The 24,505-nt window shown below is 57.0% G+C and overlaps 6 protein-coding genes and 1 non-coding gene across 7 annotated transcripts; 4 read left to right on the forward strand and 3 right to left on the reverse strand.

The window, feature by feature from the left end:
* Positions 1-95: 95 nt before the first annotated feature.
* TRAVEDRAFT_53439 (uncharacterized protein) lies at positions 96-1,411 on the reverse strand (the record flags this gene model as incomplete). Its single annotated transcript, XM_008046336.1, has 2 exons — positions 96-1,190; positions 1,253-1,411. 2 exons carry the CDS (start codon positions 1,409-1,411, stop codon positions 96-98), a joined length of 1,254 nt encoding a protein of 417 aa, XP_008044527.1.
* Positions 1,412-1,677: 266 nt separating this feature from the next.
* On the reverse strand, positions 1,678-1,750 carry TRAVEDRAFT_t240. The gene has a single exon. It is a non-coding gene; the product is annotated as a tRNA-Phe (tRNA).
* Positions 1,751-1,976: 226 nt separating this feature from the next.
* On the forward strand, positions 1,977-2,423 carry TRAVEDRAFT_90724 (uncharacterized protein; the record flags this gene model as incomplete). The annotated part of the gene is made up of 1 exon (XM_008046337.1): positions 1,977-2,423. A coding segment is annotated over one exon (447 nt), but the record flags the coding sequence as incomplete, so codon positions are not given.
* A 2,269-nt stretch (positions 2,424-4,692) lies between these two features.
* TRAVEDRAFT_75206 (uncharacterized protein) lies at positions 4,693-7,789 on the forward strand (the record flags this gene model as incomplete). Its single annotated transcript, XM_008046338.1, has 4 exons — positions 4,693-5,010; positions 5,061-6,453; positions 6,509-6,708; positions 6,762-7,789. The coding sequence occupies 4 exons, from the start codon at positions 4,693-4,695 to the stop codon at positions 7,665-7,667; spliced, it is 2,817 nt and encodes a 938-aa protein (XP_008044529.1). The 3' UTR covers positions 7,668-7,789.
* A 5,009-nt stretch (positions 7,790-12,798) lies between these two features.
* Positions 12,799-15,571, forward strand: TRAVEDRAFT_53443 (uncharacterized protein; the record flags this gene model as incomplete). Its single annotated transcript, XM_008046339.1, has 3 exons — positions 12,799-14,290; positions 14,354-14,553; positions 14,615-15,571. The coding sequence occupies 3 exons, from the start codon at positions 12,799-12,801 to the stop codon at positions 15,569-15,571; spliced, it is 2,649 nt and encodes an 882-aa protein (XP_008044530.1).
* A 582-nt stretch (positions 15,572-16,153) lies between these two features.
* Positions 16,154-18,703, reverse strand: TRAVEDRAFT_75207 (uncharacterized protein). Its single transcript, XM_008046340.1, has 5 exons — positions 18,598-18,703; positions 18,471-18,542; positions 18,345-18,414; positions 17,280-18,135; positions 16,154-17,230 (listed from the first exon to the last, which is right to left on the reverse strand). The coding sequence occupies exons 1-5, from the start codon at positions 18,647-18,649 to the stop codon at positions 16,325-16,327; spliced, it is 1,956 nt and encodes a 651-aa protein (XP_008044531.1). The 5' UTR covers positions 18,650-18,703; the 3' UTR covers positions 16,154-16,324.
* Positions 18,704-18,899: 196 nt separating this feature from the next.
* Positions 18,900-24,431, forward strand: TRAVEDRAFT_155881 (uncharacterized protein). The gene is made up of 12 exons (XM_008046341.1): positions 18,900-19,407; positions 19,460-19,639; positions 19,938-20,045; positions 20,095-20,332; positions 20,389-22,667; positions 22,723-23,030; positions 23,094-23,244; positions 23,302-23,455; positions 23,506-23,583; positions 23,634-23,786; positions 23,839-24,097; positions 24,154-24,431. Exons 1-12 carry the CDS (start codon positions 19,075-19,077, stop codon positions 24,338-24,340), a joined length of 4,428 nt encoding a protein of 1,475 aa, XP_008044532.1. The 5' UTR covers positions 18,900-19,074; the 3' UTR covers positions 24,341-24,431.
* Positions 24,432-24,505: the final 74 nt, after the last annotated feature.

The following is a 24,505-nucleotide window of genomic DNA, read 5'->3' on the forward strand; positions in this document are numbered from 1 at the left end:
AAACTTCTTGAACGACTATCCGATAGTGCTTATGCCCGCCGAGCGAGTGATCTTCACGAGGCCGGTCTTGAGGATAGGCCACTGGGGCAATGTCGCTACTGGACCTTTTGCGCTTCAGGTTGGTTGTTCGAGGGCGTTATCTGCGGCGGGTTCATAACCTTTTCAGAGGATGATAAGTGCATTGAGGTAGGAGAAGGAGCCACCATCATGGAAGCGGCAGAGGGAGCCTGAGAGCGATCCCCTTCCCAGAGATCGGGCTTGCGGGCGACCTGATCAAGCACATCCCCGTGGCATATGAGTGTCGGAACGTACGGCACTCCCTTACTGTTCAGGTGAGCAAGCACAGTACCCTCCTGATCTAAGAGATCCAAGTACGTCCGCCAGGTGTCCTTTAGCCACACGAAACGGCCGGTCTTGCAGTCGAGCGCGACATATCCCCGTGTCCCGCGGCCAGCCATGCCACTTGCGCGAAAGGCCGGCTTGCCCACGAGGAACATCCGCACCGAGTCTTCATACGGGACCTCCAGGCGATACCGTGGCCACTCAGCGCCGAGCGATTTTGCGAAGCCTTCGCGGACATACTGGAAGACGAAGTCCGTGGGGATGACTTCATCTTCGCCAACGTCTCGCTCTGTATGGTCGACGTCGGAGGCCTGTGGAATAGCTGCTGTATCCATCATCTTGAAGTCGTCGGTGCCAGGGAGAATGCGCGCGGCCGTCGGGTCCATCCCGAGCTGCTCATCGCTGAGGAGCGACATCCGCCACAGCATCTCACAAAGGAGGCATGGATCCTCGACGTAGTCTGCCGCCTGCGTGATGATCATCCCGGAAGCATCCCACCGGAGGAACCGGAACTGCCGCTCGGCGATGAGCAGCATGTACAGCGCGGTACGGTGCTGGTATTGGGACACGTCCTCGGCGTGGTGGAAGAGCTGTTTCCGGGCTTCCATGCGGGTCAGATAATCCCAGTCGGACGTCCTGGGTGGGAGATCGTCGCAGGGGTCGAGTCCGGAGTCGAGCGGCTTGAAAGAGACGGGAACGATTTGGTCTTCCCAGTTGGTGGCAACAGATTCGCTGCGAAAGAAGGCGGCATCGATTCGTTCGACGTAGGTGTCTTCGTTTGGGGGTTCCACATCCCATTTAGCCAGTCTGAAGTTTGGTGCGAGGGCATTCTCATGGACCGCCGCGAGCTGTAACACAGTGAGTAAGGATATTCAATATTTGCTTGGGCGGCCGAGCTGCATGGACTCACGAATCGTTCGCAGATTGCTGCCTGAGTAAGATCTTCCACATTCTCTATGCCCTGGAAGACGTTGCGGTCCCATTGTGGCTGGCTTTCTGGTGCGACATGAGCAGGTAAGGGGAAGAAAAGTGCGAGGAAATCTTGTGGTTCGAGCTTGATGTGTGTCATGTCTGTGTAACTTTTAAGTAATAGTATCGCGGGTGTTTGTGGGGCAAGTGCGCGAATGGGAGATGAGAGTTAAGAGGAAGTGGCGATGAAGGGTGGCTAAGAACTTGGCGAAGTTCAGGTCACAACTCACGGCGCCGGCACAATGCGCGGCCATACATCGACCTGGATATGTATTCACGTCTGAGACAACGCGTCGATTTTGTTCTGCCGTGCCAGGAGCGGAAGTTGTAGTACAGTAGGCTGACAAAATAACGGAGAAAAAGCAATGCCAGGAGCGTGGATTGAACACGCGACCTCCAGAACTTCAGTCTGTTGCTCTCCCAGCTGAGCTATCCCGGCGATGAAGTCATCTCGTTTGTTACATCTACAATCCGCAATCGCACGCTGACGATGGACGCCCCATGATGTCATTGTATACCCCACCTTGACAGTATGTAGGCGCCCATTGAGAGACGTACAAAACGCGTCTCCCGCCTCCGCTCTGCCCAATACCACCCGGCACCCCGCCCTTGCACGCTCCTACAACCAACGCAAACGCGCCTTCTCCTTCCCGCTACCCCCCAATATGTCAGAAAGCATCCGCAGCAAAACCTCTGCCGTCAAGTCGCCCTCGGACCTGCCCCCGCCGCGCGACCGCAAGGGCATCCGCTCCGTCTCCCCGCCTCTCTCAAACATGACCCTAACGCGCTTCAACTACTACATCGTACTCCTCGGCGCACTGGTGATGGCGTTCTACGCGTGGCGTCTCCTCCAGTGGAAGTCGGAGGTCGGCGGCTGGTGGAACATGGTGCTCGGCAAGCACCCACTAGCGAACGGCGGCGTCGGCGCCGCGGGCGCGCGCCCTACAGTGACAGCGAGCGCGTCATCTGGGGGGACGGGGACGGTGGAGGACAGGATCAACGAGCTCGCCGCCGCGCTCGGCATGCCGTCGAAGGACCTCGCGATGGCGATCGCGGACGCGGTGCGCGAGCACGTCCCTCCTGCGAGCCTTTCGTCCGTCGCTGCACATGAGCCGTCTGGGTAAGCCGCAAGTTGATGCATCCTCGTTATATGCGCTTAATGTCCGGCCGCTGACCCGTTAGTCTCTAGAACCGCTGTACAGTACCTCGTGAACCCTGGGGCCGCCGCTACCGCTGCGACTGAGGCCAGCGAGCAGGCGACGTACGCGGCCGCGAGCGGTGCGAGCATGGGCATGGCCGCGGTCGTGAACGCGGTTGAGGCCGCGGTTGGGTTGGACGAGCCCCCGAGTGAGATTGGCTCTGTATAGTAGTCAAGCACAAGACGATGGACCCCGAGTCTGCATCACATCGCGTACTGTATCTTGCAATGTATAATCCTTGAATGCGTCATTTGAAAAAGCGATGGGCGTGAGCTTCTCGTCGAGCCAGCGCCCGCAGGGGGCATTAAGCAGAGTGTCGCAGAGCTGAGTGTAGTGGAATGTCGACGTGAGCGTGCCGGACCTTCGACGTTGCAGACAGTATTGCTGCACAGGAACGCGAAGAGTCTCGGGATGAAGTACGCGATGAACAATTGTCTCGTCCCGTTTAAGTATGCCGCACACTCCGTCGTTGCGCAGTCCGCGTGCACGCTGGACTGCAGGTCGCCGCCCTGCCGGTAACTGTACACGCTGTGCTGGAAGGGGAGGACGGACGTACGTGGGGTAGAGGGTGCCCGGAAGGTGAGCGCGAGGTAGCGACGCGCCCAATTTGGCCACGAAGACGGCGCAGGCGCCTTGGCGTGCACGGTCGCAGCGTAACGTATACACTGTCGTCAGGGCTCATAGGGCCACTCGCGACGACGGCACAGGCCCCCGCCGCCGCAACAGTCGACGGACCCGGGATCCCGCTGCCGATGGAGCCCGACGAGTCGATATGGACATCCCGATGTTCGGCCTGGCTGGGAGAGCATGCTTCGTACACTCGACGAGCCCCCGGACGCGGATGCCGGAGTCTACATATATGCGAGAGATTGGGGTGCGCGTGGGTGCGGCCTATTTGGTGGCGATGGAGTGAAAACTGGCGGCCCGGGCACTCGTTGAAGCCAGAAGTGTAGAGCCGTCACTGAAACGACACACGTGAGCAGACGGGCTACGATGATGGCAGCGCGCAAGAGACTCACTTCGTCCACTACGTGAGTGAGTCACTGGCGGTCTGAGGTATCAGGCGGGGAAAAACGCGGCCGCGGAAGATATGCGGGTCAGAGCAGCTTGCTAGTAAACGAATGCCGCGTTCATGCTGTGACGATGAATGGCAAGCGGCAGTGAGGGATGCATCGCTAGTCGCGGACGCCTGTCAGCGGGATGGAGTTAACTTGGAGTAAAAGGTGTATCGTACGGGGCGGCGGAAATGCAGTCGAGCGTAGATGCGGCAGTTATGAGAGTCGTATGGGACTCAGAGACTCGGCAGCGCTCTGGAATAAGACGAACTTTCAGAGATGAACGCCGCCCCATTGATTCGCTATAGTACTCACTAGACTCTTGTATTTGGAAGCAGCAGGAGCCCTGGATTCGACTGCTTGCGACATTGATACCGTTAATGAACGCACACTAGCCCGTAGCACAGCTGACAAGGATGCTTATAGCCGGTGAACGCTGAGCAAGTACAACTTACTAGTCCCGCTAAGATTGCGCTCTGTCGGATGGTATTGCTCAAAGCCTCGAGGGTATCCCCCTTAGAATGAGATGTTGTGGGAATCTGGCATGAAGTCGTCAGCTGGCGGCGATGCCACAAACTCGGGAGTCGAAGTCATTGCTGTACCGAGTCTGGCAGGAAGTGATTAATCTCGTTCACTGTAACCTGACTCCTATTGCGCAGGCCCAGATCAGGCCCAAAGCTCCTCAATCATGCGGCCTAGAATACAAAGGATATTGTGCGCGTTTGGTTCGGTGAAGCACTGACGGGACAAAGAAATCGTCGTCGCAGGTTGGTCGAAAGTCGAGGTCAAGTTATGGCTGCGGGCGTCTGTGTGGGCGGCAATCACCGCTAGCCAGGGCAAGGCCGAAACGGGCAGCTCAAGGTTGGAATCCATCCACCACGACCATTGTCGTACCGACGCCCAAAGGCGCGACTCATTGTCCTACCCTTCGGTGCGTGAGCGACATGGCAGACTGCTGCGTTAATTTAATCTAATTGGGACGCGTCATCTGCAGCCAAAGCTAGCCACGGCTACGACTTAGCCATCTCCTGCCTCGCGCTTTCACCAAGCACCCCCTCTATATAAGCTTCCTTACCTCCACTATCAGGTTCGTGCGGCTTCCCTCGTCCTGACTCCAGGCACTCACCATGAATCTTCCTAAGTTGCAGGCAAGCCCGGTATCGGCCACCACATACAAGACCCAAAACGGCACTACCGGCACGGGTCCCATTTCGCTCGCCGCCGAATTCCATCGACGCAACCAGTACCGCGCCGCCGCTGTGGAAGACATGGCTCACAAGGCTGTCAGAATGGACGCTAAAACGTTCCGCGACAAATTCTTTCCTTTGCCTGCCGTCGTATCCCCCGACGATCGACCGGAGTGGGACCGCAACCTGTTCAAGGGCCTCGCCAAAGTAGAGGCCACGGATCCGGAAATGCTTGAGGCGAAAACGGCAGAGGAATTTGTGAGCACTCCCCCAATGTTATCTTTGCCCGCGGCTTACGCTGGCTCTAGATCAAGGCCATCAAGTCCGTGGCTAACCTGACTCCCAAATTACGGCTTGCCGAGTCGCAACATCGTCCCGACCAGGGCGACAGATCCAAGCTGAGGGTCGACGCCGGCTTCTTCCGCCAGAACTTCGTGCCCACGGACAAAAGGCCCCACTGGGCAGATCAAATCGTTCCTGTGGAGTTCAAATCGCACGACACGAAGAACGACCCGTACGACGATCGACCGAAGAAGTTCGTGGAGGCGGAGGCTCTCACACGCAAAGAAGTCCGCGGTCAGCTCATTGACTACGCGGAGCACATCTTCCGTTATCAACACCGCACCGAACTCTACATGCTGCTCATCTTGGGTCGGCGGTTTCGGTTCCTCCGGTGGGATCGGTCGGGTACAATTGTCACCCCGGCAGCGGACTACTGTCAGGACCCGGATATGCTCTGCGAAATGCTATGGCGGATGTCGCTGCTCAACGACGAGCAGCTTGGATTGGACCCGGCCGCCGAACGGCTCCTCCCGAACATGGACCAGTACAAGGACATGGACGCAGCGGCTGTCCCCCGGTCCTCCGACATCGATCACACGCCGCGTTCCCTTGCCCCCAACGAAGACATCCCTAAAAACTTCGTATTTCGCTACGTCCGTGAGGCCTTCGCGAACTCGCTCGACCCCAAGTGGCCTCGGTATTGCCTCTCAGTACCGAATGGAACAGGCGTACGGAAGTTCCTCGTTGGCAAGCCTAATTTCCACGCGTCTGGAATGGCTGGGCGTGGTACGCGAGGATACGTTGCCCTTGATTGCGAAACCCTCCGTTTCGTGTGGTTGAAGGACGCGTGGCGTGCGTACTACGACCTCGTCCAACAGGAGGGTGCGGTTCTGGCAGAGTTGAACAAGGCTGGCGTACCCAACGTCCCGACGCTGGTATGTCATGGCGACATCCTTGAACAGAAGAGCCGGACACCGGAATTCTGGAAGCCGCCAGTGAAGCCTGCAAACACCACTTCCGCTTCGGCTCCCCCTTCCAGCGCCCCTGCGAACCGATCTTCCTCGCGCACACTGGCGGAAGTGCAACAGCCAGAAGTCAAGAAACTTCTCAAGCGGCGAAGATCCGAAGTGGATACTAGCGACACAGCGATCTTTGACAGCGACGCCACACTGTCCGACGACGACGACGACGCGTCGCCCGACGTCGACAATACATCGCCTGACACCGATGCCGCATCGTCTAACAGCGACGCTGCCTCACCCGACACTGCTGCTGCACTGGCTGAAGACGAGGTTCACGAGAACTGCCCGCTCCGACGGCACATGCATTACCGAGTGGTTGTCAAGGAGGTTTGTATGCCGCTGGTCAAGTTCACGAGCGGACGGCAGCTGTTGGAGATCGCACGCAGCTGCGTCATAGGTATGTTTGTTACCTATTAGTAGCGTCTTTTGATTTTCGTTGACGAGGTGTATAGCCCACCGGGACGCGATGAGAATCGCGAAGATCGTCCACCGCGACGTCAGTGGGGGCAACATGTTGATACTCCCAAGGACCTTCTACCATCCCGCGTCGAAGAGGAAGGTCATCCAGTGGCTAGGTGTTCTTGCTGACTGGGAGCTGTCCAAGCCCGTGGACGATAAGTCTCCTCCGCGCGCCAGGCAGCCTGAACGTACTGTGCGTAGACTTCCACCCTACTTATGTGGCACGATGCTGACTGATGACTGCAGGGAACATGGCAATACATGTCGGTCGCCACGCTCAATGAGCACGCCAAAGTCGTCGAAACTTCCGACGAACTCGAATCCTTCTTCCACGTCATACTCTACTACGCCGTGCGATACCTGGTCTCCAACTGCTCGGATGCAGGAAACTTCATCGAGAACTTCTTTGAGTCGTACTCCTTGGTTAACAAGAAGTACCTCTGCGGAAAAACGAAGCGCTCGGCCATGTACTCTGGCAAGCTGGTCTTGGACGACACGGACTCATCCCTCAAGTTTAGTTCCCCATTGGATTGGTTCCTTTTGCGTCTGCTCGCACTCTTCAAGGCGCACTACGCCGTGGTCCAGCACAAGAAGAAGCAGGCCGAGAAGGCAAATGCCGTGGAACCAGCCCCCTTCGCAACCGATGAGCCTTTAGACGTGCCGGTCATGTTTGAAGAAGAGTTCGAGCCGTTGCATCCCTTGGAAGAGTCCTCAGCACAGGAACACGAGGATTCCCTGGCGGACTATATCGAGCCGCTGGCAGACGACGACGAGCCGCTGGCAGACGACGACGAGCCGCTGGCAGACGACGACGAGCCGCTGGCAGACGACGACGAGCCGCTGGCATACGACGACGAGCTGCTGGCAGATGACGACGAACCACCCGACGCGGCGCAGGTTGCGCTTTCCCTACAGGTTCAAAGCCACGACTGCCTAGTGGAGGCGCTCACGCATGCGGTGGTCCTACGTGGCTGGAACCGTGGCGATAGGGTCAGGGGTGACAACGTGTCGCCTTTCTACACGCCTCAGAACGCGGTTGGCCCCAAGGTTTCGAGTGCTAAGAGAATCCGCACCGGAACCGCTGCAGGCTCCTCCTTCGTAGTTGCCCTCACTAGCCCCGGCTCCTTTTCCGCACTCGACTCAAGTACATAGGCCTCGACCGTTTTCTAGCTATGATCGTGCCCCAGTCTTCGTTCAGTCTCTTCCCGCCGTGGCGCTCATTTTTTGTACTACGTTGTGATTTTTCTGCCCACCTATGTATACATTACCTTATTACCCACTATAAACCCGTCCCTATCTCAGAGCTTAGCATTGAACAGTGAGAACATCGTTGGGCGCTCCTGAGAAGCCTCTTGCCACATAAGCGAGCGAGCGACGTACGCCGCCGCAAACGACGGTCGCGAGCGCGTTCCAAACCATTGGCTCCGTATAGTTATGAAGCATAGAAATACGACCTCTACGTCTGCATCACATAGCGTACTAATGTACAACTCCTTAACGCGTCATACGAGACAGCACCGAGTGTGAAATTCTTGTTGCGCCAACATCAACTTCTGAGGCGGTTGAGCACGGTGTCACAATCGCTACTACGGGCTTTTCATTCTCACGAGCTCGCATTGGGGAACGCAACAGTAGAATGACCCAAACATATAAGAGGTGTAGACTCCACGCGCAGATGTTCAGGACAGCATTGCCATCTCTGTACCTGTATTTACCTGTGTACTTGCAATGCAGCACCCTTTGTCTGCATATCCCAATTCGGACCTTATGCACTGAATTGTCTGAGTGTGATGGTAGCAGCTCCTTTGGGCGGTGGCTAACGAGTAAGTGGCTATGTTCGACGTCCCAAACGAGCAAGCTTTCCGGAGGGCTTCTGGGCGCCTCGCATGTCGTCTTGCTTCCAACACCATCCCCATCTTAGCAGCTCCCCACTCGCACCCGCAAACTCATATCTTCTTCTACACACAAAAATCCAAAGGGTTTCTCCAGTAAGTGAATTATTGTGAAGCTTCGCAACTTCGCTTACCGTTGAATATGCATCTAGAGTTTTATTCACCTGTGGAGGCTACGCCAGTGCACGACACTGCACGGCTGAATTCACGCCCTTGCGATCAAGAAGCTATGTGCAGTATAACGACTATCAGTCTCGACGACTTTGAGAAGTGGATCCTGTGGTCAAAATGCGAAGGCGCTATCCCCAGGCCCCCGTTGACGGCCGTAGCCACAATGACGAGTGCGATTCGCAAGCTTTTCCGCACTAGCGAGGACAGTGGGGAGAGAAGTAAAGACCTCAAATGCGTCGATGTGGCGCGGGTCATGGTTGGTCTTCCATGATATGTTGTAGGCTATGCACTGACGTGGTCACATTTGTAGGTCAACGATGTCCTCGACAAGATCGCCCTTCCAGGGCGTCTTCGTGCAGACCTTGTGCAGAGCGAAGCTCACTCCGTCGATTCTGAGTCTCTTGTTGCCCCTGATATCTCCGCTGTTCTATATCCTCAGGATGCGAAGCTTCACCCTCGCGATGGTCTCCCCAACTGGACCCACCTTCGGCTCTTCATCAAGTTCAAGCAGGGCGGAGCCGAGAACGATCCGTTCGACGACAAGAACGGACATTTGAAGGCATGGGCGCGGTCGCGGCAGGATGTACACGAACAGCTTCTCGCATACGCAACCAACACGTTCCAATACCAGCACCGCACGGCGCTGTACTCCCTTCTCATCAATGGCGACGCGTTCAGGGCCATGTACTGGGACCGTTCGGGGCTCATCGTGACCGAGGCAACGAACTATGTCAAGGATCCGGGCACGCTCGTTCGCTTTCTCTGGTCATTCGCGAGTCTCACGGACGAACAACAAGGAATCGATCCCACCGCGACGCTGCTGTCTGAGGACTTCGAACACTACAAGCTCATGGACGTGTGTGCTCGCGCGAACCCAGCGCTGGATGCCCCGTTCTCCGAGGGTGCGGATGTCTCACGCTGGTTCTCCGACAGCCGAACGGGGGCGTTTCACAATGGTCCTGCGTCGGGAACTCCACAGAAATCCAAGCAGTCAGCGCAGTCATCGGAACCGGTCTTCAAATACATCCGCGATGGGTTTCGGGCCTCTCTGGCCAAAGGTGGGCCACGGTATCGCCTTCTAGTTGGCAAAGAGAAGCGCCAGTTCCTAGTCGCTTCCCCGACATTCAATGCCGCATCGATGTTTGGTCGCGGGACGCGTGGGTACATTGCTTGGGACGTACAGAACCGCACGTTTGTCTGGCTGAAGGACTCTTGGAGGCCATTCTACGAGGGCGTGGAGCCGGAAGGCAACTATCTCGAGAAGATGGTGTCGAGGCCCGACATCAAGTTAACCGTCCCCACCGTCGTTGCGCACGGCGACGTACTTCAGCAGACGACATTTGCTGCTGAATACATAGCTGAACAGCTCCTGCCGAAGCCGCCTGCTGCTGAGGTTCTGTCCGACGCGTCTACGAATAGCAGGAAGCGCACCAGGGAAGACGACGACACGGAAGAGAAGCCCGAGGTTCCCGCTGAGCCTCGAATGTTCATCCACTATCGCATCGCCGTGGAAGAAGTCTGCTTCCAGATGGGTAACTTCACGAGTGGAAAGCAGCTGGTGCGGACGCTCTTGCACTGTGTCGTCAGTGAGTGACATCGTCCTGCTTGAGGACTATACACAGACGCTCGCATTCGTAGCACATCGTCAAGCCTACGAGCACTTCGATCTGCTTCACCGGGATATCAGCACCGGAAACCTGCTGATATTACCGAAAGTCTACACCATGTCAGATGGGTCAAAACGGGTTGGTTGGCATGGATTCCTGACCGACTGGGAGCTTGCGAAGTACGTCCCCAAGGATGATTCGACGCAGTGTGCTAGGCAGCCAGAACGAACGGTGTGTGGACATATTACCGAAACAATTCTCGCGTGCTCATCGCCAACTCGGTGCTCAGGGAACATGGCAGTTTATGTCAGTATCGCATGTGCGAAACCCTACGCTCCCAGTCGTGGTCGCGGATGACCTCGAATCATTTCTCCACGTCCTAGTCTACTATGGCGTCCGCTATCTCCGACACACTCTCCAGGATGCAACCACGCCCTTCGTCATTGACTACTTCGACACCTTCCAGGTTGGGAGGGGCGGCAAGATACTATGCAGTAGCCAGAAGGTTTACGCGGTGGACAATGGCGTGATCCGAGTCGATGAAGGCGCCCTCAAATTCAAAGCCTCGAAGGAGGCTCCCGACCACCCTCTTGACAGGCTTCTCAAACGTTGGCTGAGACTCTTCGTGGCTCGTTATCGCCTGCCTGATCAAGTCGATGACAAGCCTCGGGAAACGAACGTCCCGACAGAGGAAACGACCCCGACGGAGTTAGAAGCCATGCTAAACTCGCACGCCGACCCGGAGTCCGACTCGGACTTGGAAGATAGTGACGCCGAAGACGCTGCCACCGTTTCCAAGTGGAAAAGAAGAGCCAAGGCGTTGGAAACCCATAAGAAGACGGAGTCAATCCTTAGGAGGGCCCTCAAGGCTTCCGGGTGGCCAAAAGACGACGTCGTTGGGGATCAGCTCACCAAAGGCTACAACCCTAAGAGGCACTTCGTCGCACAGAAAACAGCGATGGCCTCTTCCAGTGTTCACGCCAGTGGACATGTCTCGAGTGCGAAGAAGGCGAAGCTTGAAGCTAGCGCGGCCGCTGCAGCACGCTCAGGACCCACCACGTCGGACGCTCCTCTCGTACCATCATTGCAGAAGCGGCCAACGAGGCGCAAGTTTCACAAAAGGCGCGCCACCCGTCCGCGGTCTTAGACATGAACGGGCCAGCTTCTCTCCCGTATCGGCACCTTGTATCCTCAGCAAACTCCCCTTTCGGACTCTACCCGCTATACGATATGCGCGGATTCCATATCAGTGCAAAGCTATCTCAGTCAACCCCGCTCGCTACCCGCCGCCGTCGCCCGTCCCATCCCATAGGCTTTTCACGACTCCTACTGTCCTCAAGCTCAATTTAACATCGGTAGGCCCCACGGTCTCTCATTTTTTCTTGTCCTATAGCATATCTCGCTTTCCCCGGATGCTTGCTTATACCCTTCTGACCCCTATTCCAGTCTCTGCTTAGCCCTGCCGCTCTCTTTAGCTATGATACGTATTGTCCTGTCTATAATATTCACTCAAGGACGATGGTTGTCGTTTCGTAGTCTTGCGTTCGTATATGAAACTCGCAGCATTGTATGCGGTTTTTTCATCCGCGTTCTGACATGTAACCCGCTCGACGTGGTCTAAATCAAGTTCAAGATAACGTCCTGAGAGGGGATGCTCGTGCGCCCGACAATGTGTATGACTGTCGCTTGTCAACGGCCACCGTCAGCACAATGAAACCCCGTCATATGTCCTATGGCGGGTCCCGCAATGGTCGTGGCGCCTGCTCGAGTTCTGGCGTGTTGCAATTTCCCCTCCAGATCACTTCCACGCGACCGTTGCGGTCGCCCTGTAGAGCGCGGAGGGACGAGGCTACCCATCTGCGATGACATTGTCACCGCTTTGTCCTATAGTGCCCCGTCGCATCACATAAGTACACGTTCTAGTATTATGCTCCAGGCTGGCATAAATACATATAAGCGTACAGTAATCCACGGATCTCATTTTCGTCTATGTTACGTCGCTCATGACTCCTTTCAATCCCACACGGCTAGGAGGTCGTCCTTAAGGAAGATCTAGAGTCTCGGGACGGCCGATGCCAGGACATTCAAGTTCGACGCTGGGGGAGAGACTCTGACTGCGCGGGCGCGCCAGTGTCAGGACGGCAATCACCGTTTGTCATCCCGAAAAGGCAACTCGAACATAGTGGTTAACAAGCGCCCGCTCCTTGGCTCCTACCTCCATCACGCACTTTAGCCAGAGCAGTAAGTCTTCCCATTGTCCTACCCCCGCCAGCCATCAATCCCCTCTTTGTATTTATGCGTGGCTAACTTTGTTCCGTTCAGCGCTCGTCTATTAGCCACCTTCAAGCCACGCGCCATCCTAGCCACTGCTCGCTGGGGGTATATCAAGCCGCATTTTCGCTCCTCATGTTCGTTCATTTCCCGCCCATCTTCGCCCATTTCTCTGCATTCAGGCATAGCTGATCCACAACCTCCCACTCCTGCTTCCTTGAGCAGCAATAAGCAGAGTAGCCCAAGCAAGCCTACGCATAACAAGCCGGTCGACCTCTATAATCTTGTCGCCCCCTTGAAGCCCAACGCTGCGATTGACAGACAAATCGAGGTGTGGACATCATGGACTCGAGTACTGTCACCACCCTAGCCGATTTTGAGAAGTACATCCTATGGCCCCAGGTCAACGGCGACATCCCTAGGCCACCGTGGAAGGCGACGAGCATTATGATAGAGACCGTGAACACGCTCTTCTATGATGAAGACGGGTTACGACGTGAAGACGTCAGCGAGAATGAAATTGCGAACACCATCGTATGTCTCTCTGCTAATCTCGTAGGCCAAAGCTTCATGCGTCCTTTTCAGGTCAAGGACGTCATCAATAAGATCGCCCTCCCCGGGAAGCTTCGGGCAGCGATTTCGCAGAACAGCCACTCCACGACAGACCGCACAAAGCCTAGCGTCGAGGCTGCCTTGTATCCGAGCGTGGTGCTCCCACAGAATCATTGCCCGAACTGGACCCATCTTCGGCTCTTCATCGAGTTCAAGAAGGGCGGCACCGCCAATGACCCGTTCGATGACAAGAGCGATCATCCGGAGGCGTGGGCGCAGTCGCGACAGGATGTACGTGGGCAGCTTCTCGCATACGCTTCAGCCACATTCCAGTACCAGCACCGTACCGCGTTGTTCTCCCTCTTGATCAACGGCGACGAGTTCAGGGGCATGTACTGGGATCGCTCTGGGCTTATCGCCACCAACGCGATCAACTATCTGGAAAATCCGGGCTCGCTGCTTCATTTTCTCTGGGCCTTCGCTAGTATGTCGGACGAACGGCAAGGCATCGATCCCACCGCGACACTCCTCGTCGAAGGCTCTGACGACTACACGCTGATGGACACATGGGCTATCGATAATCCAGCGCTTGACATGCCCTTCCAGGAGCTCGCCGACGTCTCCGAGTTTCCCGACTCCGATGCCCTTCCTCCCCCGGATCCGGCAGGAAATACTCGGCTAAAAACATCGCAGCCATCACAGCCTCTCTTCAAATACGTCCGTGAAGACTTCCAGAAGTCTTTGTGCAAAGGCTGGCCGCGGTACAAACTCCTAGTGGGTGAAGACAAGCACGAGTTTCTCGTCGCTTGCCCAGTCTTCGAAGCCACCTCGATGTTCGGTCGGGGGACGCGTGGCTATATCGCGTGCGATGTCAAGAACAACAAGTTTGTCTGGCTCAAAGATTCCTGGAGGTCGTTCTACGAGGACGTGGAACCGGAAGGCAAATATCTCGAGACGATGAGATCGAAGCCCGGCGTCAAGTTGACCGTTCCTACCGTCGTCGCACACGGCGACGTACTTCAGCAGACAACGTACGTCGCGGAGTACATGACCGACGAGCAGATGCCGCCTGTGACGCCTCCTGCTGAGAGCGTGTCTGGCGAGTCTACGCACGGGAAGAAAGGCGCCATGGAAGAGGAGGAGACGACGGCGGAGCCCGAGTCTGTCCCACAGGCCCGGCTACTCATCCACTACCGCCTCGCCGTGCAAGAAGTCTGCCTTAAGATGGGGCAGTTTACAAGCGGCGAGCAGCTCGTGCGGTTGATTCTGGACTGCATTGTCAGTACGTAACACCTCATTCGTAAATCAGACAGGAATACAGTCCGCTGACATTGATATTTCATAGCGCACCACGACGCATACGCCCATTTTGGCCTACTTCACTGTGACATCAGCACTGGGAATATTCTCATCATGCCCCAGGTCGAGATGTGCGATAGCGGCAGGAGGCGTGTCATGTGGCAAGGATGCCTGACCGATTGGGAGCTCGCGAAATACATTCCGAAAGACACCGCCTTCCAGCGTGCCCGGCAGCCTGAGTATACGGTTCGTTGTCTATCCCTTCTCATTGTATACGTCCGCGCTCATCCTTCCGTAAACTCATCAGGGAACTTGGCAGTTCATGTCAGTGCAATATACGACACACCCTGAGCGTCCAGTCAGTGTTCCGGATGAGCTCGAGTCATTCTTCCACGTGCTCCTCCACCACTCCGTTCGATACCTTCGCCACACGTGGGCGGACTGCGTGCCATCCTTCATCGCTGATTACTTCGACACGTTCCAGTTGCACGAGAAGTCGGTAAAACAGACGTGCAGTGCCGCCAAGGCCTCCGCAATCTTCCATGGCGAACTTTGCGTGGGAATGACGGACCTCCAATTCCTGAACGAGGACAACGCCCCAAAGCACCCTCTCAATAAACTTCTCCGCAGGTGGCTACGGCTATTCGTTGCCCGCTATCGCATACTGCGGAAGCAAGACAGATATCTCCGTGAAGTTGACCCGACTCACGGTACCTCCCATGTCCAGGCGAGGGCAGACGACCTGGACGGCGATGTCCCCCAAGACGGGAAAAACAATATACGGGCCAAATTGTCGAACATTCGACAAAAGATGAGAGGCGGCGATGAACATGTCGATGAACTCAGCGAGAGCGATGAAGAAGAGGACGCCGACGGCACTACCACCAAGGCGGAGAACCCCAGCTGGGACCTGACGAAGAAAAGAGCGGCGCAACTTGACAGCCACCTCATCACAACCGAGATTTTCTCCAGGTACCTTCTCAGATCCGACGACTGGCCTGCGGACCGTGTAGGTGACCAGCTCTCCGAGAGCTACAACCCCAAGAAGCACATCGTCGTCATGAAATCGACAGCAATGTCTAACATTGCCAGCGGGCGGGCCTCGGCATCGTCGAAGAAGGCTAGGACCGAACCCAGCGCTGCTGCCGCTCCATCCGGCTCGGGGCCCGCTACGGCAGCGACAGGTCAAGCCACCCGCGCGCAGAAGAATCCGACAAGGGGCAAGCGTCGTGGCATACCGCGCCCCGCAACAGCTAGGCGGTAGTTGTAAGGGCATCGTCCTGCTGTCGGCGCGTCGTCTGGTACCGTTCCACGACGTGATGTCTACTCTACTATCCCCCGCTGTTCTGCCGTCCGTATCTGTTTCAAAGCATCCGCATTCAATAGTCCCCACTTCCCCAAGCGAGCCTAGCATTCCAGCTCCTTCGTACGTCCCCTCGATTCACCTCGTACTACTGCTCAAGGACGTCTCGTTTGGCTTCAATGTGCTATGTTTTTGTGTGGTATATCCTCTTCTCTTCCGTGACACTGTAATACGCCACTGCTTTGTCCCTTTTCCCCTCGCATCGTACGTACGCTTCGTCGATGTATCCTGTATATCTGTAATCCATTTCAGAATCTAGTGTCGTAAGTCCTTGCTTGGCCATCTGCGCAGAGGTGGAGGTCGAGTGAGTTGGCGTGTCCTGGCTCGTGCGCAGAATTCTCGACGCGAATGAGACCAGATCTGGCCCGTCCTCTACTCTACCCACGTCAAGGTGCGCACAATGGACAAGAGGACTAGTCGGCCCCTGAGCGCATCATCTCCTAATGGACAGCAGGAAATTCCGAAACCGAGCACCTAAGGCGGACAAGCTACATAACATCGCCAGACCTATATAAAACATAATGGGTATCAACATAACATGGTAGCAGACATACCGTCCTAATCTACTTGTCGTAACTCACGGTGGATACCGCGAGCACTTCACACTCGGCCAGCCGTTCCCTCGTCTATGGCAAGTCCGATCACACTGCCCCATCAGCCGAATCCGAGGATAAGTCCGACCAAATCCTTCCAGCCGCGCCGCACCAGCACGCGCACGCCACCGCCGTATTCCTCCCCCAGCCACTCCACGAAGCGTGCGTCGAGTCCGCTGAACGGTCCGAGCTCGAACGACATCACGTCCTTCGGCGTGAACAACACTAGATGCGCCCCTGCTATGAGGCCCGCGTCCAGGTCGATTCTTCGTGACGACAACGGTTGCTGCTGCTGCTGTGCCTTGCGCGTTTCGAGGAGCGCCGCGAACCGTGAGAGGACGACCGTCGTGTTCGCGTGGAACGCGTCGAGCAGCGCGAGCGTGGTGAGCACTTGCCGCTCGCGCCGCGCCACCGTTGCCGAGTCCTGGCGCGTATTTGGCTCGGGGACGTTACTACGCTGGCCAGGGATGAACATCCCGCTTGACGCGGCGGGCGCGTTTTCCGTTGGTCGTGGTGCCTGCTCCGGTTCTGGCGTGTCGCCGTTTTTGCCGCCTGCCCACGTCCACGCGGACATCGCACTCGCCCTGCGGAGCGCGCGGGGAGTGAGACTGCCCAGGCCAGATGGCAGTGTGCTCCCAGAGGGGCGACCTTCGATTCCCTGGCCGATGCTGCGGATGTATGGGGTTGAGCGTGTGCGCAGTCCTAGGTCGTCCTCGCCTTCGAGATGGATGCTGCCCCAGTTTTCTGCGCGGCGCGGGGTGCAGGCGTAGGGGGATGCAGAGGTGTTGCGCCACGCGCCCATCCAGAGCCCAGCGCACATTACGCAGACATCCTCGTAGACGCGCCAAACGTCGGTCCATGTTGAGCTGGGGCCAGCGTGCCCTTTGCCGTTGCAATGTGAGGGGTCGCAGCATACATCCAGACTGCCTTCGGAGTCCAGTTGGAGGATTCGGTCAAGTTCGGTCCACTGCGCAGTGGTCAGTGCAAAAACAAGTGTGCATTAGGAGACGACTTACCAGTCGGACGTCGCTCCAAGTGAAACGTATGCTGGATAACCGGTAAGAAGGACCCCGTCCACTCGGTGGTTCTACCGGTTTGGATATATGGAAAGTCGGTCTTGTGTTGGGAGTAGCGCAGCGGAGGTCGATGAGCAGATCATAGCATGAGGGCTTGTCCAAGTAGATAGAGTCCGTGGTGCACGCAATCCAGCCGCGCCCCGACTTGCTCTCAAACTCTAGCTTGTCCAAGTCGTTGAGAGTGACCATGCCCAACACCTTGATACCGGCGGCGCTGCGACCCTTTACTCGAGGGGATGCGTCGTCCCCTTCACGTCCATCTTGGCTAGCGGATCCTGAGACAGGCTCGCTCACCTGCTCCTCGTAGCATATATCCGCGGCGACCTGACAAAGCATGCATGCGGCCTCGACAGGGGGAAGGGTGATGATCAAAACCCTCCGGCGTCCTAAGATGTGCTTGTACAAGGTCAAAGAAGACGGACCCAGGATACGTAGAAGATGGGGAAGATGGACAGTGGGGCTGACATCCAGCGGAGCAGCCTCGAGCTCCGAGTTCCAGCCCTGCCAGTTGCCTGCGCCTCCCAGATCTGCCTGGTGCACCTTGTGCTCTTCAAAATACGCTCGCGCAGGGTCCCAGTCAGCGTCGAGGATATCGAGCGCGTCGCGGTCCTCAAGGGAGGAGTATACGGTGTCAACCAGCGATTTGAGGGTTGCAACGTGCTTCCAAGGTTTAGGGCGAGGTGACTTGGCGAGTAATACACCAAAGGAGGACAGACGGAAACCGCGGTGACCGTGTTCTGTGGTCTGTCTTCTGCGGAATACACACACGCCCTGATGTTCGTCCTTGTTAAAATAGCTGCATGGGGAGGAGCGTTAGCACGCGAATTAAAGAACGTTGGCATTACGGCGGCGTATCCTGCTAGACCACGCAACGTTCCCGATAGCGCAACGCGAAAAATGCGCTTGGCGAAATGCTATGAAGTGATACTCCACTGACGAGCCTACACACCAAGCCTCTCGCAGTGCATCGGACTCGTGGACAGAGAAGTGGAGCTCGGCACTCACATTACATCGCGCTCTATAAGGTGCAGACCGCTTGGGAGACAGCTGAACTCGACATGAGACAAGTCCAAGTCTGTTGAAGAATATTTGAATGTTTAGCGGTGAAACCAAGCAGACCCCGTCACGTACCTTCACTGGCTTTGAGAGACCAGTCAATAACATTCCCCTGAGTTGGGTGGAATGATGCGTGGAATATGGCGACTAAATGAATCAGACATAAGTGGATATGAATGAAGGCGAGAGTTGTGCAACGCACTGATATCCTGAGGTATCCTTTCCTCCGCCGCATCCGACTCGGGTGAATGCATGTACGCAACCGCACTAAAGATGTCGGACAGAGTGTTGACTTAGGGACGCGGTAGAGCTATACACGGCGGGGGCCGTCCCCGGGGTCGACGTAGTGTTGGTCGCCGTCGTGGTCGTCGTGGTCGTCGTGGTCGTTAACGAGCTCACCCTGCTCACCTAGCGCAAGCGGTTGACGGGCCGGACAGCTGACTAAGCAATTATTCCCAGATTGGCAGACGCCATGGGCGCCTATTCACCTTGTCCTCGACCCTCGTCGACGGTCGCTCGACTCCTCCTCCCTCAACACCTCCGCAGACGCGTCGGCTGCCTGTTTGTCTATATCGTGCTGTGGAAGACTCTCAACGCACCTTGTGTACAAGCTGAAGACCTCTCTGATCTGCTCCACTCATCGGCCTGTGCTCGCTAGGGCTCTTCTCTTTCCGCCACAATGATGCACATCCAGGGTGCGGCCGAGGGGCGCCGGCCGCATTCACGCAACAAGAAATGGGTTGCGGGTCAAGGAGATACCAGCAATGTACACGGCGGCGATGAACGGCGGGCGCGCGGCGGGCATCATCGACGCGGTGGCAGGGGCCGTGGGCAGGCACACTACAGCACGCACCTCACCGTACCCAACGAATTTCACGAAGAAGGCGCCAGCGGGACAGAGGACGATCACATCAGCGGGGCGGAGAGCACGCACGAAGAAGAGCCCGAAGACCTTGAAGAGGACGAGCCTGTGCTGGAGACGCAGGAGGAACGCGAGAAGTTCTACCAGGAGGTATGTGCAGACTGGGATGACTGACGCGTGGACAGCTCACCCTTCGACCAAGCTCGTCAAACAACGCGAGGTAGAACGCAAGCGGGCGATTGCGGAGGGCAAGATGGATGACCCTCTCGTACCGAAACGCCTGGACGAGGCAATCACAATGGTCGGGACCTGCATGGGCATGTGTCCGCGATTCGAACGCTACCGGCGTGAGAGGGAGAACAACCTGGACAAGTGGGAAGTTGTACGTCGTTTCGTGTTGATATCGCTGGGGCTGCTGAATTCTTGGAGGTCGGGTCGGGTCCAGTCAGGTACGTCGTCCTTAGTGTTCGGCTCGCTGCAGTGAAGGCAAACCCTTCCCGCATGCTACGAGCAACTGAACAAGGCTAACATGATTCTCGTTTACAACAGACCTGACCCTGTTTGACGTTCGGCCCGCACTTGTCCTTAGTGGGTGGTGTGGTGCCACTGGCTGAACTCGATCCGACCTTCAAACCTGAGCGGTCCTACACTGCACGGGTATAGGCTGATTTTGCTTCAAGATTCCCGGAACGAAACGCGTCGACCACAGACGCGCGGTCAAAATATACGAGCGCGCTGCCGGTGACAAGACGCTCCCGTCGGATCTACGACCACCTCCCGTGTTGAAGGTTTGTCAATATAACGTGCACTCGGTTGCTATTGCTAACTCCATGATAGAAAACGCTGAACTATCTGTTCCATGACCTTCTTATGCGAGAGGGGTTCTCTCAAACTTACGACTTCATCCGCGATCGGTCTCGTGCCGTACGAAATGACTTTACGATGCAGCATGAAACCGGTCCGCTGGCGATCGAATGTCACGACCGCTGCGCGCGCTTCCATATCCTAGCGCTACACTTGGAGCGTGAAAGCCCGAGATTCTCAGTCGCCCTCGAAGAGCAGCAGTTGATGAACAGTAAGTTGTGTTCGTGTCCAACCGTTAATACGCTGCCTGATGCCTGGTCATCTTAGCCCTTCAAAGTCTGAAAGAGTTCTACGAGGACCAGCGTGGCCGCTACCAAGCACCGACAGAACTCGAGATGCGTGTGTACCACCGTCTCATCCACATTCGGGACCAGCGGGAAAGGCACGAGGAGATCCCCGACGACATCCGGAATCACGCCGTGTTTCGCCTTACGACTCAGTTCCGACAACGCGTACAGGCGAAGAGCGCACCCATCTCCAAGGTGTCGAAGCTGGTCGTCGACGCGGAGGCCATGCAGATATTCTCGGAGCTGGCGGGCGTCCTCCGCAACGAGAACAACATCGTGATGATCTATCTGGTCGCTTGCATCCTGGAGCGTCACTTCGGGAAGGAGGCCATCGAGGGCATCGAGAGCATCCGCGGCAGCCTTGGTATCCCGGACATCATCGACGGCATCTCTGAGCCTGTGGAGGACGCGCAGACATCCCCTGACGGCGATGCGTTCATCACTGCCAGCCCTGCCTCCATGACGGACCATTTGGAGGTCACTGAAGAGCCTGCGCCTGCCTCCCAGCCAGTTGCCCGAAGTGCAACAGAGTGGTTGACGAACAACTTTGGCGCCCCACCCTCCGCCTCCGCTCCTCCTCCGCCTCCAACGCAACCCGTGTTTGGCTCGGCAACCAATGGTACTTCTTTCTCCGCGCCTGCGGGATGTTCCGTCTTTGGAGGCCTAGGTCAGATGGCCGGTACCAACGTCTTCGGCGCAGCACCATCTTCGTCATCCTCTGCCCCTCCGAAGTCGGCGTTCGGGAACCTGGCTACCAAGAAATCGGCATTTGGTGGGGCAACCTTCGGCGCATCGACGAGTGCCCCGCCGACTTCGGCTTTCGGAAGCACGCCGAAATCCGCGTTCGGTTCGTCAAGCTCGAGTGCCCATCCATTCACACCAGCGCCTACCACAACTACTAGTGGGATCTTCTCCAAGCCTCTGACTACTGCCCCTTTGAGCTCGCAGCCCACTTGGCCAGCAGAGTCGCCAGGATTTGCGACCACAACCCAGGCGCCTCCGTTTTCGGCTCCCATCCCTAGTACATCAACATCCGCACCTGCAAATTCTAGCCCTCCGCGTGGTCCGTCTCTCAACCCCTTCGCCCCGAGCTTTGTTCCTCCCCAAACAAAGTCATCCTCTCCATCCATCCCTTCCCAACCCTCGACACAACCCTCGCCGGCGACGCAGCCCGCAAATCAGCCGCCAATATTTTCCGACCCATTCGCGGCGCCATCTGCGGGATCATCTTCCTCGCCGCCCAAGCCAGCCGCTTCTTTCACGCAACCAAACCTGTTCTTCGATACTCCTGAAGCATTTGTCGCACCATCTGCACCGTCGACAGCACCTGAAGAAAATGTGTCACGGGAAGACATGCCTCCTCCCCCTACCCCGTCGCGGATTGTCGAACGGCGGCAGACGCTATGGGACCTCCCCGGGTCGTCGTCACCAATCGCCCGCCTTAAGACGGACCGAATGACTTACACACCTTCTCCTGGAACGCCCACCGGGCCTTCTTCCCCAATCTCTCCCACCGCCCCTCCACCCGCTCTGGGTAGGCCAACTCACATCACCCTTCCCCCCACCCCGACCGCACGATGGTTCGAGTCATCCGAAGGCTCCACCCTGTCGCGCAAGCAGTCTATGATCCATTTCCCGTCCCTGTCGATGCCGACGCCGAGTGCCTCGGACGTGTTGAGTCCCATACACATCACGACGCCTACCGGAAAGACGACTTCTGCGACCGGCGATGCGCTGCTCTTTCAGCCCGGTACGCCTGCGCTCCATCGGCAGTCCACAATGGAGTCATTCGCGGCAACATCACCCGTCAACAAGACGCCAGACTCTGCGTCCAAGGCACCAAAGCCCGTCCTCGAGATCCGGACGAACGGCATTTCCCCTTCGTCCCCGTCACCCACGAAGGGCAAGGGTAAGGCGAAGGAGAGCGTCGCGGACCTCGAGCCGTTAGCGGTCAACTTCCTTCGCAAAAGCCATCTCGTCCGGGACTGTTGGGCGCGCTGGAGAAAGTGCAGAGAGAACAGCAGGGCGTGGGAGGAGGCATGCAAGCGCAGCGAGTCGTACCAGGCGGAGGTCCAGCGCACGCGGCTATCGACAAGCCACAACGGGCGAGTGAATCCGGACAAGGCGCAAGCGAAGAAGCGGCGAGTCTCAGCTGTCACGCCTGTCGACACTGCGCAAGTACGGCGGGTGAAACGGCGCAAGTCTGCACAGTTCGCGGAGCCGTTGACAGACGAGGCCCTTGCGCGGCGGCTGCAGGAGGTACGTTGACCACAGCAGCCCTTCAGTCTTCTTTTTCTAACATGATGTCGAACAGAACCGCGACGAGAACGAGAAGCGCTGGGCACAAGGCTCCTTCCGGCGAACCGTGGTCGACTGCCTCAAGGCGCGACTGCCGCCCGATACCCGGCTCCAGGAGTGGTGCATCTGGCTGTCGACGAACAACGTCAACGACAAGACTGCGATCTGGCTGGAGCACAAGTTCGATGTGCCTGCGTCCGGCCGCTGGGTGTCGGAGAACGTCTTCTGCATCCATGCGTTTGACGCGCCCGAGCAGCAGGGCTCCCCTGGGCTGATCATCTTCGAGCGCTCGCCGCTGGAGGGGGTTGAGGACGAGATCGAGAGGTCAGTGCGCCTGTGTACTTGGTTTCTACGGCGAAACATGTCTAACGACGTGGTTGGATGCAGGAAATACCGCGTGCTTGACGACTGTGCGCGTCTTCGAGACATTCTGGAGACTCGGCTTCCGCCAGATGAGGAACGTTTCGTGCCCTGCCTCCTGGTCATCAATTGGTCTGAGAAGGAAGACGATGGGGATACAAGGGACTTCATCGACATGGTATGCAGCACGTTTCTGACATGCGTGGAATCGTCGCCCTGACTATCGTTTCACCAGACGCACAAGGCGGTTCGGGACGGTTCGCTGAAGCACGTCTCGTATTTCTCTGTCTCAGCCACTGCCAAGGAGCTGGACAGGAAGTTCGCAGACGTGGTCAACGCCACGCCGCTCGATACAGACGATCGACTCGCTGTGAAGCTTTCATGGGAAGGTACGCGCACTCGTACCATCTGGGCATATTTGTTTTAACATCCTCCGCAGACATTCGGAAACTACTCGTTGCTCCCGTGGAGTCACCTATATCCGACCTCGTGGACAGCTGTTGGTCAGACGACGAGTGTGAGTACGCGCACCCCCTCCAATGATTCCTCCGTCTCATTAGAGTGCAGTCAACTGGACACGTTACGATCGAGTGGTAGTGGCCGTAGAGGAGATCCTGAACACCGCACTGAAGACGATCCTGAGTCTCTTCCCGGGCGTCCCGTCTCACGTATCGATCGAGATCCCAGAAGACCTCCAGCAACCCGGCGAAATGGGCAGAGGTACGCATCGACTATCATGGGCTCACCATCGGCATCTCACCTCAATCCTTAGGATACTCCACCGGTCCGTTCGCAGAAGGCCTCTCAAATCTACTTGCCACATCCGCGCAGGCAGTACTAGGAAACAAGCTAGCATCCCCGGTCACTCTTCAGCGGGAGGCTCTCGACTCCGCAGTGCAAGATCTAGAAGACGTGATCGAGACACAAGCCAACCGGCTCCGCCAGCTCGCCGCAGAGGCTGCGCTGAAGGCGTCGTCGATAGGTCCTTCGCCGAAACGTCGCGCATCGCAGGAAGATCTCCGTCTCAACGGGTACGCTCTCCTTTTCCTTCCTGAGTCTGCGAGCGTCCCCGCTCATGGGCCGCCAGCTCCTTGTCCTTCAAGCGTACCCGCATGTCACCGTCGGACGATGGCTACCTCGACACCGAGGTATCGGTGTCCCCGCCTCCTAGTACCTCTGGCGCGACCGATGTTGGCGACAAGCCGCTCGTGACCATCGCGATGCTCCGCGCGCTGACCCGGGACGTTCTCAATACGTACGGAGGCCCGAAGTAACTGCACTGGACTTGCAATGTTTATGTACTGTGGATAGAATCTTGCGCATATAATCGTATTCTCGATGTCTTGTATATATTGCATTTTTGGCCCTCTAGTCTTATGATGCATCGTGCTCAGGCCTTCATCGAAACCTTCTTTGCAGTCAGATGTTCCCTGCACGCA

Source organism: Trametes versicolor (genome assembly GCF_000271585.1).
Source record: "Trametes versicolor FP-101664 SS1 unplaced genomic scaffold TRAVEscaffold_13, whole genome shotgun sequence".
Taxonomy (NCBI): Eukaryota; Fungi; Basidiomycota; class Agaricomycetes; order Polyporales; family Polyporaceae; genus Trametes; species Trametes versicolor.